Source organism: Dinoponera quadriceps, unplaced genomic scaffold (assembly GCF_001313825.1).
Source record: "Dinoponera quadriceps isolate SergipeBrazil2010 unplaced genomic scaffold, ASM131382v1 scaffold458, whole genome shotgun sequence".
Lineage (NCBI taxonomy): Eukaryota > Metazoa > Arthropoda > Insecta > Hymenoptera > Formicidae > Dinoponera > Dinoponera quadriceps.
This window is the reverse complement of record NW_014554796.1, coordinates 867,939-881,608: the sequence shown is the minus strand read 5'-3', so window position 1 is coordinate 881,608 and position 13,670 is coordinate 867,939. Positions and strand designations below refer to the sequence as shown.

The 13,670-nt window shown below is 43.2% G+C and overlaps 1 protein-coding gene across 8 annotated transcripts in view; it reads right to left on the bottom strand.

Annotated features, from left to right (window-relative positions):
* Positions 1–13,670, bottom strand: part of LOC106741891 (cAMP-specific 3',5'-cyclic phosphodiesterase) — a 496,301-nt gene that overhangs the window by 199,983 nt on the left and 282,648 nt on the right. For 4 of the 8 annotated variants that reach the window (XM_014614294.1, XM_014614295.1, XM_014614296.1 and 1 more), the window contains exon 2: positions 12,277–13,546. The exons of 3 other annotated variants lie outside the window; for them this stretch is intronic. In XM_014614294.1, the coding sequence (XP_014469780.1) occupies positions 12,277–13,259 (983 nt within the window). In that variant the 5' untranslated portion in view covers positions 13,260–13,546. The remainder of the gene's footprint in view (positions 1–12,276; positions 13,547–13,670) is intronic. One more of the 8 variants, XM_014614298.1, reaches the window with a different exon arrangement.

Here is a 13,670-nt window from a genome sequence, read left to right as displayed (position 1 = left end):
CGCGCGCGTACGCGAACGGCTTACACATCGAGGCGATCGATCGCGCGGAATATTCAATTTTAAAGGCGTTCAAGTTTCTATCAGCGCGAGTCGCTCGCTCGCGTGCGCGACACGGTAGAGCCTTTATGCAAAATCATCATTCGGCCGCGTTTGCGTCTACGCCAGCAATACGTTATCGTGTCGGTAGGCTCCATTATTCATGCCGCATAAATATAGATGACTTAAGCAGCTCGGAAATTCTACCGAGCTTCTACGATGTTACTTGTAGGGGTGCTCATAAGTAACGTCGCTTTTTGATACTTATACGCAACTTTATTTTACTTGACGTTTAGTTCTCTCCACATTTCACAATAAGCACACTAAATGTCGATACATTTTGTTAGTATACAGGTTATGTGATAATAAATTTTATTAATATATCGTTTATTAATCAATCACGTCCACACGAACGAGATGACAATGTTTATTCAATATGAAAAAAAACACGACATTACTTATGGGTACCCTTAATAATATCGCTGTGACTCTCTCTCTCTCTCTCTCTCTCTGGATATCTTTAAAAAAATCTAGGCTGTGCGCGTTGCGTCAATCTCTAATCGACTTAATGAACGTCGAGGAGACGCATGAGAGACTTTATGGTGTATGCCGGGGGAGAGGAAAAAAAGATGGGCCAATAAGGGCCTCTAATAATGGCCCATTTGAGCTTTTCTGACGTAATAAGGAGACTCACATAAAATGAAGCACGCTTTATAAATAACCGTTATATTCAAACGCGCAAGCCACCCGACGTCACTGCGCTTATTCTCGTCACAATGTTTCAACATTACGGTGCCTCGTTCGCTCGGGAAGCACGAAATAAAGCACGAAATTTCCTATCTCCGGGGGCGCTCGTAACCATTGTTGTCTCTGAATCAGCTTCAACGGTGCAGACGCCGTAATGATCGCGAATAATTGCGTTAACGACGCGTAAACTGAATTCGCGGCCGGCATTGAAAACGAACGCCCACTCTCTTAAGTCGAATCAGAAACGGAAATGTCACATCGATTGGATCAGTACGCTACGATACTCCGTCGATGATTCCGGCGAATATACTGTGAATATACGCACACTTTTGACACGAATGAAGATTCGATTTTATCCGGATCAAGTTAATCTCAGCTCACCCAAGTAAACATTTACCGAGGAATGTTGAAGTAATTATTTACTTGAATCTAAACACTTTGCTCCATTTATCAGCGAAGATTTTCAGCGAAAGCTCTTTGATTTACAATGCTTATAATTATGACCACCAGCGACCACTGACTGCTTTTCAGTGATGCTGCGAAACGACGGGTCCATTTTATCGAGCGACTTCTCTCCCGACCGAGGAAAGGTGTCTCCGACGATAACGTATCCGATGATGAATGAAGAAACTTTCAATTAACCGAAGGCGCCAGATGAAAGGTGAATTCCGATACGAGCGAACGGCGAGCCGCGCTGACGGTTAGATAAGCGTCACTTCTCAATAGAAACGATACCGCTGATACACTATTAATTACAACATCTTGAAGACGCGTAGTTGGTTAAATTGAATTCCAATTATAAACTTGGCGAATCGATTCGGAACTGAAACTCAAGCGATTACCGCGCTACTCGCGTCCGCGTTATAAAATAGGCGGCCCGTAAATTGATTTCCTTCGGGATCTTCGTAAATTTTAACAGAATTTCCACCGTAACGCGATCCACAGACATATACAATTCGAATAAATACTAACCATACCTGATAGAGATAATTGAAGTCAAAGTTAAGCTGTATTTACATGAAAACATTTTAACACATTACGTTTCTAATTATACGTTTCTAATTATAATATCAAACTTATGGTTTTGATGAAAAACAAAAAGACAATAAAAGAAACATACAGGTCAAGAGGAGAGAAAAAGCTACTAATTTTACTTTTGATTAGAATAATCTGATTAGAATAATTTTTTCCTTCGATCAACACATTTAACCTCCGCAACCTTCTGAGATGTCAAATCGCTCGTTTCACCCATAATCCTTTTAAACAATATTCATATTTCTCGCACGAAAATTTATTTTTCTGTTAGTAAACGAGGAATTTGAAGGTTTCAGGTCACAAACTAGGCAAGAATAAAATTGAATTACAATTAACGCATACTCAAAACTCACGTCTGTTCTCGTTATTATCAACGATGCGACTAACCGAGTGAAATGACATAATAAAAAAACATCCTTTACAGAATAATGTTTCCTTAACACAATTCGATCGATAGATGAGCCGTATTGTAAGTCAACGAAGTGTAAACAATTAAGGCGCGTCTAATAATATGGCCGGGGACTGAATAGTGTATTGAAACTGTCAATCGTAAATCATATTGAAGAACATTTCGCACAGATCCGCCACTTTTTCGTGTTGCGCTGCAAATTACCTTTCTAAGAGTATTACGACTGGCTGCTTCGTTACCTTCGGATTCGCCCGGGACGCAAACTACGCGACAGAGACTTAAGTAACAACGAGTTATCGCTAACGTTATTATTATTACCGCGAACGCCGATAGTGACGCGTTGCGAAGTACGAGACTCGTCAATTAGGAGTTCGCGACGATTTCCGCCGCAAATATTCGGGATTAAACTTGGCAAATACGTAACGTCGATCGATTCGCGAATTATCTGGCTTAACGAGCCGTCGCCATGTAACGCTCAATCCGAAATTACAAGCGACCACTCGATAATTAACGCGACGCCACGTTAATTCATCGAATAATCAACTGAGCGACGTGCGCGACGTTACGCTAAGAAGAAGCGAATCCGAGACCGATGAAGTAAGGCAGCCCGAAATGTTATACCTTTAATTCTGCAATATGGTAGGAGCTTTGATCAAGCAAAGGTTCAATTTGAATTCTAATACTATCAATTACGCACGTTCGATCCTGATGATGTCTGAAATTTCCGCCATTTTAGTGTAAAAACGGGCCGTTTGGGGCAGTATTAGAGTTTAATCTGTGGAGTGAACGATTCGAGGAAAAAGTTAACGAGTGCCGGTTAACGAGTATCGTCCAAGAAGGTTTTTATCTGTCTGATCATCTACGGGCAAATTATCTTTAAGAGCGTCAAAGCAGCAGCCACGTTTCGATTCGGAATGATCGTTGATGAACCAATTAACTAAATAACCCGAGTCGAAATTTTATATTAAACATTTCATTCTACAATGTAGTCGAACAACTAATGTAGCCATTTTCATGCTAATAATATAATTTGTCCCTACTTTGACCCAGACGATGAAACTTCCCTTTCCGTTGCGTCAAAATGGGCTGTTCGGGGAGCGTTAAAGTGAAATTATCCGCAGAACTAAAGACCCAAGAGAGAAGAGTTGAGAAGCGTCGGTGTCGAAGTCAGTCATCGTCGAAGTATGTTTTTATCAGGCTGTCTAAGTCGGCGAATTATCGACGCGATAAGAGCGTCGTATTTCGAAATTTCGACTCGACGATCGCGATGCGTGAGGACGCGTGCTTGCGAGTTTACCCTTTTCCGCGGCCGAGGTTGTTACTTTGCCGCACGTTGCGACGAGAAAACGGCGAAAACCTCGACCACCGGTGATTCGGCTTTATTTACGCTGCACGCTCGGTCTACGTGCTGTTTAACACAGCGCGCGGCAGCTTAACTCCCACGTCCGTTCATCCGGACGCAGTTCGGTAATTCTCTGCAGAGCTATGTTGAAACGTAGCCGGCCCGTCAAAGGGCGCGTAATTAATAGGAAATTATCGCTATCTCTCGACCATCACTTGTGCCAACCGACGAGCGATTGAACGGCGGTCGAGCGAGTGAATCGATGCCACTTGATCGCGCGTCGCTTCTTTAATTATCGCGCGCGAATTCATTCGAATCAATTTCCACGATGCCCGAATATGATCCACCAATTTGGAGAGGAAAAGAATCGCGTGTGTGAAACTGCAATTTTCACTCGCGACTATTCCACACGGAAAATACGATTTTGTAAACTTAATTGAGAAGGGGATGAGAGCGGGGGATAAACGTTTCGAGTGAAATTTCATCCCCTTCCATCCGTTATTCGCGTTAACCGCTTTATCCGTGGTATCTTCTTTGATAACGCGCGTTTGATCCGCCGGAAACGTAGTAAAATCTTAACTCCATGAGGATTAAGAGACACTCCGGGGATGAGAGAGGGTGAGAAAGAGAGGGCGGCTCCAACTGCCGGCGATACGTCGCGGTAATACCGCGTATATGTCAACGGGCTTCTCGTATTGGCAAAAATATAACCACCACCAACCGAGGAGTAATGGCGCGAGCGAGACGACAAAACCGTTCGAAATAGCCATCGATAACCGACGAGCATAACGGTAAATAGCGCTTTCAATTTTTCCGCATTCTCCTCGTTAGATTTTTCTCGTTGATAAAAAAAAATAGAAAAGCAAAAATAAAACAGGATCAATAGTGTATGTTGATACTGTTGTACCAATTAGCGTTCCCTCGTTTAACTTCCCGTGTTGATTTCCGCGCTAACAGCTGTGCACCAAAATAAATACACAACGAAAAATGAGTTCGGTCGGATCTATTTGGAACAATGGAAGATTAAGCGCGTTTTGGTTGATGGGAGCAGAATTTCTGATTACAAGAGGTAAATTTGAAACAAAAGTTAAAAGCCAGAAATTCTATTTCCTTCGACGAGACCCCGTTCAGTTGACCGTTTATTTAATTTAATACTGGTATGATACTCACAGGTAAAATTGGCCCAAGCAAAAAATTGAGATTTTGTAGTCGTTAAGTCTGAAATTATTATTATTATTATGCATATAAACATAAAATTTTATTTAAAACGTGCAAAAATTTGTATTTCTTTTCGTGAAGAATCAATAGTTTATTATCTTCACTTATACCTCTTATACCTTCTCTTATATTATCTCTTAAATTATCTATTTAAAATAATAAAAGTTATAAACAAAAAGTTATAAGCAAAATAACATATTCAAATAATAATTTTTTCAAAAAATTCCTTAGAACAAATTTACTGTTAATTCGCTGTGTAGAACAAAATAATGTTTTCCTACATTTACCAATTTGTTCTAGCAGCAAAATAATTTGTAGATTCGGCAAAATAATTCAGTGAATAGCAATTGATATTCTCAACAAATCGTTTTCATATAATAGCTGGCACGTTTTGCTGCGACAACATAGAATTTGATGTCCCAGCAAATTATTTTTCTCCGTGTATTCCGTCGTAAATTATAAGAAAGGAGATAATAACACGGAGAAAATAAGTTTTGCTAGAATAACAAATTGCTTGTTAATATAATGACAGTAAGAAATTTGGTTAAACGAACGAAATAATTTTGCCGTTGTAGCAGAGCGTCGTTGCGATACAGCAATAAAATTCAATTGGCATAATCAAATCATTCTGCTATCCACGTATCCAAGCAAATAGCAATTAATCTCTTAACAAATGTTTCTGCTGTCGAAACAAATTTTTTCCCGCCACATCAACAAACAATCTGCTGTTCCAGCAAATTTCTTTTCTCTGTGATCTCAATTCACATAATATAATTTCCCTTCTCGCATCTGCCGTCTAATTTTAATTAAACTTTGAGCTCAACATATGCTCGCTTTCTTATCGCTATTTTCAGCATCCTCTGATCGGCGCCCTATTTCCTAACGCCTCGCACATGCTCGTGTTCCCAGAGTAAAAGGATTAACTTCATCGGCTTAAAGAAACGACCGACGCACAAATGTCCGCCGAAGACGAAGAAAAATTCTCCTTCTTGACGTTCCAACGGCGTCCCTGATACTTTGCGCTATTTCCGCGCTTCCAAGTTCTATCACGCTCTTCCCTTCGCTGCGCAAACGACACGAACTGGCACAGGCGGCGGAACGTAACACAAAGAAAAAAGAAATCCACAACAGCAAATTGTTTGTTAATATAGCGACAGGAAACAAAATTTGTTTGGACCACAGAGAGGATCTGTTAGAAGTGTTCATCGCTATTTGCCGGATATACGGATAGCGAAATAATTTGGTTAGGCTAACGAAATTTTATCACTTCGGCAACGATGTTTCGCTGCAACAGCAAAATTACTTTCCCCGTGTAACAAATTTTTCTGCTGTCACTTTATCGACAAACAATTTGCTGTACCAGCGAAACTTGTTTTCTCCGTGAGCGAGAATCCCCGGGAGATCCGCGCGCGAAGAGCTACAGGTAACCGATATCGAAAAGGTTGCGTCAAAGAGCGAAGATCAGATTGCACGAGAGGAGGCACGCTCGAGAGAGGTGCTCTGTTTTAATTCTTCATTAATATCGGGTAAATATCGGCAGTGCACACGCTATAATTTCCCCCGGCAAACGAGCCCCGATTTACCGCGCTTTGTGCGCCGTGTTTCACCTGCCTCGAGAGCTACCTGAGTTACCTACCGGGCGAAGGGTATCCCGGAAAGGTTTTGTTTAACGAGCTAAGAGTCGACACAGCGTACTTTAATGACGTCAAACGACTTGACGGATTTTAAATGCAGGTAAGAGAGAGAGAGAGAGAGAGAGCGGAGGAAACGCTGCTGCGACATACAAAAAATGGAAGGGCTCTCGAGCTTCAATTCCAGCGATCCTCCAGAAGTATCTCCCCCACTTTGACGATCCCGTAATCGCTGTTAACATCAACTGCGCTCATAACGCGCCCGGTTTCACCAGTTCGCTTTCAACCGAACCGAAAAAGTACCGCGCAATGCACACAGCGTGTTCCGCTCTCGTGCTCTCTTTGATATGCATTTTCTTTGAAGCTTTCGAACGAAAGCTCGGAATTCGATATCGATCTGTCGCCTGCGAAAATATCGCGCGACGCAAATAGTTATGTCGCAAGGAAGAAGTCCTCTTCTCTCCGTCGCTGCTCTCGTTATTCCCTCGTTATTCTCTCAAAGGCGGGACTCAATGCAACGCAACGAAATCAATCCGATCGACGACGGAAAGAAGAATGATTATTACAGAATATCAGATCAGACGCGCACACATGCACACACAATGGATTTTACGTCGAGCGAATAATTTCTCTCGCTTCACCGTTGAATTTTTTTTTTCCGAAGTTTAATTTTCCGTGAGAGAAATTAGCGCGATTTAAAAGCGACGGCCGAAGATATAGGGCCGACCTTGGCGAAGATAATTCCCGGCGCGAAGCCAAAGGAACTTTTAATCAACGCCGAATTCACCGTCGGCCGAGTTTCCGCCCGCCGGGAGCCCGCGAGTTAATTACCGAAGTTGTCCATTTTTCTTTTTCGTCATAATAACTCGGGGAGAGTAACCGCGCGATTTTTTTCGATGAGCGAGTCGTCCGAACCGGCGAGTCGCTGGATTTTCAATAAGCAGCTTCTTGGAGCATCGAGACAGACATTTAGGAATCGTATGTACAGTCCCTGGTCATGTTATTAGACGCGCTTGATTATTTAATAGAATACAAGTTAGCAGGAGAAGAAAAGCTACTGACTTTATTTTTACTCAATTAGAATAATTTTGGATGTCAATCGTCGTTTTTACCTCCGCAACCTTCCGAGGTGTCAAATCACTCGTTTCCCTATAATCAATATTTTTCGCACAAAAATTTATTTTTCTATTAGTAAGCAAGGTAACAAGTAAGAAGTTTCAAGTCGCAAATAAACAAAAATAAAACTAAATTACAATTTACGCTCAAAAGTCACGTCTGTTCTCGTTATTATCAACAATAATCATCTCTAACTTTTAACGACTTTCGTCGTTGTTGTTACGGTGTCGCAGGTATAACATCCGAGGAAAAGCTCCGCACCGTCACGACGATGACGCTGTTGTTGAAAGTAAGAGATCTGCCTGCTGAACTGTTCTGTATATATTTATCGACAACTGTCGGTACGCTACGTATTGTTGCGCAGTTATTTTATGCTACGATTATACCTGCGACACACATCGAACCGACAGTTGTCGATAAACGCGTACAGAATATAGCACCTGAGCTTTCTTCCTATAACGTGGTTGTTATATTAACAATTGTATACTTGCAAAAGGTGCTACCGTTCAAGTAATATTTATTTGATTCAGGTAAAATGATTATTGCAATACTCCTTGACAAATATTTACTAGAAGCAGGAATATAATTAGCTATATAAAATATGATATTTTCTTCGTATATATAAATATTTGCTTATATGTGTTAAAACAATTGCGACAAATACTAAATTCGTAATGTTGAGAATATCAGAATTTATTTTTAGAAAGCATTTAATAGAATATAATATTTAGTAAGCAGAAAAAGCTGAATTTAAAATCACTAAACTTCCTCAGCGAAAAAAAATTATTACACGATTTTAGTAAATACATTTTCAAGTTTAGAATTATTTTACACTTATATTTAGTAATCCATTTGTAAATTATGGTATTATGCGTTCAAGTATTTATTCCAAGCTAGTAAAATATACTTAAATTGATAAAAATATTACTTGATTTAAAAGACCGAAAAGCAAGTTTACTTAATTCTAACATTTTTCTGGGTACAGTAATAATAATAATTATTAGTAGGAGGCGGTATTGTCCCAGTATTGGGCATCGATAGTTTTTGATAAATTTGTAAAACTCAGTATCGATACAGTATTATATTCCGACTCTATTGCTATCAACTCAGTATTCCACTAATATCGAATCGGTACTGGTACCTAATACTGCTTACTAAAAATCGGTACCGAGCTGGTATCTCGCCTACAATTATTTCCTACTTTGGGTTTAATGTTACATTTTGGCATCCGTCATTCTTCGAGATCGAGCAAGTATTCGCAGGATCAATGTTGAGCCGACATTTGCACTCGACTTTCGCTCGTGACGTCTCGTTCGCGCGTATTCAGACGAAGATTTAATTTCACCGAAACCGAAAAAAAAGTGAGAAACAGAAAAAAGAAAAGAAAGGGAAGGAAAGATCCAAGAGACGCAAAGAGCCGGTATATACATTTCCACCACGTCGCATTTCCGCTCATAAATAATTCACGCGTGCATCCACGCGCATACATTAGTTCCCGCCGAGAATCGGGAGGGCCGCGTTTCGTCGCGTGCTTGCGAATTTGTGGAAGCCGAGTTAGCGAATTTCCGCGCGGCCGGTTTCCCCCGGTGTGACGGCGAGTTTTAATCGGATCGCAAGTAGGAGTCGACACGAACTCTCTCGAAGTCCGACCAGGTTCCGTCTGTTTTCCCTTCGTCGAAGTTCATCCGCGAACGCCGCGCGCGACGTTCTCGTCCCGGCGATAACGCAGAGGCGGCAGAGGAGGAGGATTTTCCTGAAATTATTCTCGCGTTTCCCCGTTGGATTCATCGGCATCCCCGGCCGCTTCCAAGCCCGAATGCCTCGTAGACGCGCGGTCTATTTTCGAACCGGTGCGTCCCGGTTGATCGACGCGTCGGTGACGGTGCTCGCGTGCGGTCGACAAAACAACGTATGTTCGTGCTCAGAATGTGACGCGACATAATTACTGCGGTTTCGCCGGATTGCTGGAACATGGCCGAGGAATTATCGTCGCGGATCGCGGCAGAGATAGGAAAGATTGTACACGCCGTTCGCGAAACAATCCCGGCTGTCGTGAGCGAGCGAATCGCTCCGTCGGAAGTGGTTTGCCCGGCCCGACCAAATCAGAAAATCCATTTCTGCCGGAAATGCCGGTTCGAGATGCGAATACGCGTGCTTTTAACACCTTGCCTGTGCTGCTGCGACACTCACCGTGTCTCATTTGAATAAAACATATAAACGACTATGTGACAAATTAAATGTATAAGAATATGAATAAACTTATATATAGCTGCGGCTAAGACGAGCTGACGAGTATGTGCATAGCGAATTACATTTATTTACCGGATCTCCGGCGATTCAAACTTGAGTCAAACGTTGAAGTAACCCACGACAAAAAAGTTGTTTGTCAAGTAACACTGAAAACCGGCTATTCGTTCTCATTAATCTTGCCGAACGTGAAAACGTGCCTGTTTTTCTACGCGCTGCATCCTTAATAAACAATTATTTTTGCTATTTGTGAAACGATTTTTTATCCTTTGTTAATAAAGAATGAGTGTGTAAATCGAACATTTACCTATTTTTATTACTTTATTAACGGTTAGTGATTTATTGTGCATTTTTTCCTACGAATCGCTAATTTCTCATCTTAAAATTCGAAATAACTTTAAAATCCGACGTGACGGAGCAATTTGGTCGGCGGTATTGTTTTTTTGTCACCGAAAATCTGTAGGACACGCCTAGTTTGATTAGAGTTGCTTGGCAAATATTTTGTTGCCGGCCTGCGTAATCAGTGGAAGTAATCAATGACGTCACAATAAATATGTTAACTTTTTGCGCTCCAAAAGCGCCGTAGCAGCGTTTATTGACATTTGTTACACGGGGGAGAAATCACAATTCGCGTAATTGAATGGGGATCAGATGAAAATTCAGTGACAAGAAGTGGTATTTTTGTCGCCGCGACCGGAAATGTTTGCTTGAACACTTAGCTGTATTAAAGTTCGATTGAAATAATTCAGAGCAATTGATTGAATCTATTGAAACCTCCTATAGAAATTGCTCGGTTTCTACAACCGAGTTTTCTGGTTTTCCATTCTTTCCAGGCAATACGCGCGAAATATTCGATCACACTAGCAGAGTTTATTTTCTCGTGTAAAACTCAACGAACGAGCGCGTTAGAATGTTAAAACTGACTTAAAACCCGAAAGACGCTTACCGTTGCGTCTCCTGAATTTTCTTAGAAATTTTGAATTACGTCGCAGCAGCACCCTTTGTGCACAAAGTTAATAATTAACCTTACGTCGGCATATTTTACTTTGGCGCATGGGGTCTGTAAAATCCTCGGGTAATTCCTTTGTAAAATTTTGCTCATTTCTTTTCGGTAATTTTCACAGCAACTTTTCCAATAATAAATGAAAATAGTGAATTGATTCTTCACAGAAGTAAAAAAATGTGTATGCTTTAAGAAAAGAAAACTATGTCACAATAATCTATGATTTAACAATTCAACATTTTCAGTAACTTTTCTCAATAATTTGAGGTATGAGAGAAAATAGTTTATTGACTCTACGCACACAAGAAAAAGGTAAAAAAATGCATATTTTAAGAAAAGAATTCTATATTCCTATGCGCAATAATTCAAGATTTAACAATTACGGTTTCCTAATTTTTGGCTTAGATTTGTTCGGTTATATTATTAAGGTAGTTTTATTTTTTACTATGTCCTCTTTCAGTCCTCTTTCAGCTATCTTGTGAAAAGTCATAAATCAGTAGTAAATAATTCATTTGATAATGTTATTTTATAATGTGAGTTTTGAACTTTTAAATCGCTTTGAATATTGTGCCAATCTTTTTATCCTTCGTCACTGAACCCCGTAAAAAAAATTAGGATTAGCTTGTTCTGCAAATCGACATGCCTGAACTTTGCTGTAAAATATCATTTTTTCAAATACAGTTGAAGCTACCGGTGACTGATTTTCTTCTATTTTTCTTATTTGTTTCTTTAAGATGGTCGGAAAAAATTTCAGGATCCCTTTCTATATAATAAAGGAAAAATATATATTGTGAAATATTTTGAACGTCTTAAAAAATATGTAAGATTAAAGATAACATATAAGGATATATAATAAATATACAAAATAATATAATTTTAGTGCTCCTATTTTTTTATCGTTTCCTTTAAGTATCATGTCGACTTTGGGGCCTCGTTTCTGGATACGTCGATCCTCAAATATCCGAGAAAATAGTAATTCGCAAGGAAATCTCAGGTAGCCAGAAAAGACCTTTGCCGCCTTGAAGTAGGCCGCAATTAAGAACTTTCATGACCGGCAACTAATGTGTACCTGCCCCCTTAACTCGAACTAACAGATACAACTGCAAGCACCCATACTTCGGCGAATGCAATTGATTCGAAAAACAAAGATACCTTTAATTATTTTCAACAAAAAACGGCAAAAACTTTTCTGGATGCCTAACGTGTAATAACTTTCGCGGGATTACCACGATCCTTCGACGGAAAAGTGTCGCCGGTTCGCGTCCGCTCCGGCAAACCTCGAGACCTCCGGTCGAGCCGGAAAGCTCGGCGGAAACAAAATGGCGCCTCGGTATCGGAGCTCTCCGTGCGCGATTCCGCATGAGAAATCGCTCTTCGCGTTCGAGCGGGGATGCTGAAACGACGGAAGGGACGCGCGTGGCCGGCAGGGTGGGTCGGCAACAGAGAGAAGACGCAGAGAGCGCGGCTAAATTCGATTCATTCGACTACTCACTCTAGAAAGACCTCGGATTCGCTTCGGGGCAACACCAACCTCGGCAGTACGATGGCCTTCTTCCGCCGGCTCTTGAGGGTCTGCTGGGCGAACTGGAACTCGCTCGACTGTAGCGGCGAGTGCGGGCTGAGGATCGTGATCTTGCGGTCGCTGCCGCCGGGGCTGGTGAGCGAGAACACGTTCGACGGGGGCGGCAGGCTGAGGTGCTGCGGGATCTTCCTCTCGAGGCCGGTATTGGCGAACAGGCCGCGCCTCATCTCGGCGTTCAGGCTCTCCTCGCGGTGCAGGTTCTCGCTGCTCTTCGACTCGACCTGCGTCGCGATCCTGCGCACGTCCCTCGCCGAGGACGTCAGGAAGCTCCGGTAGTGGCTCCTGCCGGAGGCGACATGCGTCTCGGACGACGAGGACAGCGACTCCATGGACTTCGAGTCCTCGCTGTAACGCTCGTCCGCGCTGAGGAAGTTACGGGACGAGCGGAGGCTCTCCATCGACCTCGCCGTCGCCTGGCCGCTCACCCCGGCTGTCAATAAGTGCTGCTGCTGCTGCTGGCGTATCTGCAGCCTGGAGATGCTCTTCACCTCGGGCTCGTACTCCTCCTGGCTCGAGCTGGACTGCGGGCTACGATTCGTCGTCATGAAGAAGCCGAGTCGCGTGCCGGAGTACCTCGAGTCCTCGTTCACGCGCAGCGACGACGACAACGTCGTCGTCGTCGTCGACGAGGTCGTCCTTCTGCGCAGCAACGTCGACTCGACCTCGTCCGGCACCTCCAGGGAGTACCGGCTCCTCTCGTCCATCCTCCCGCGCCTCAGCTGGCCCTCCTCGTCCTTCGGCAGGTTCTCCACCTCGTTCTCCGAGGCGCACTCCATCGTGTCGGAGTCCTCCGCCGACTCCTGCGCCAGCAAAGTCACCTTCCGAGAGGTGAACTTCACGCTGCTGATCCTCGTGCTCCCAGCACGCACCCCCTCCGCGTCGTCCTCGTCCATCCTCGCTCTCAGGATCTTCCGGACGATTCACGACGCGCCTCCTCGTCCTAAGGCTTCCTCTCAGGCGGGTGGCAGAGAGACGGAAGATACGCGGCTGTCAGAAAATCATTCGCGCGCGGTGCCTCCCGGCCGATGCGTCCTCACTCCTCGCGGATCCTCCTCCTCCTCTTCGTCGCCGCCAGGTCGAGCTGCGCCCTTGCACTCGGATACCTCCTCCTCCTCCTCGCCGCTTGCATGACTCGGACACCCACCTACGCGATCGCGCCGCTCGCCAGCGGCTCGGCGAGCTGAAAATCAAGCGGGCTCTCGAAAGAGAGATTTCGGCTACCGGATTCGTTAGCTTGGAGCACTTGGAGCCAAAGGGGTCTTTTAACCATCCCCACCCCCCCCCCTCCCCCGAGGGAAGAAACC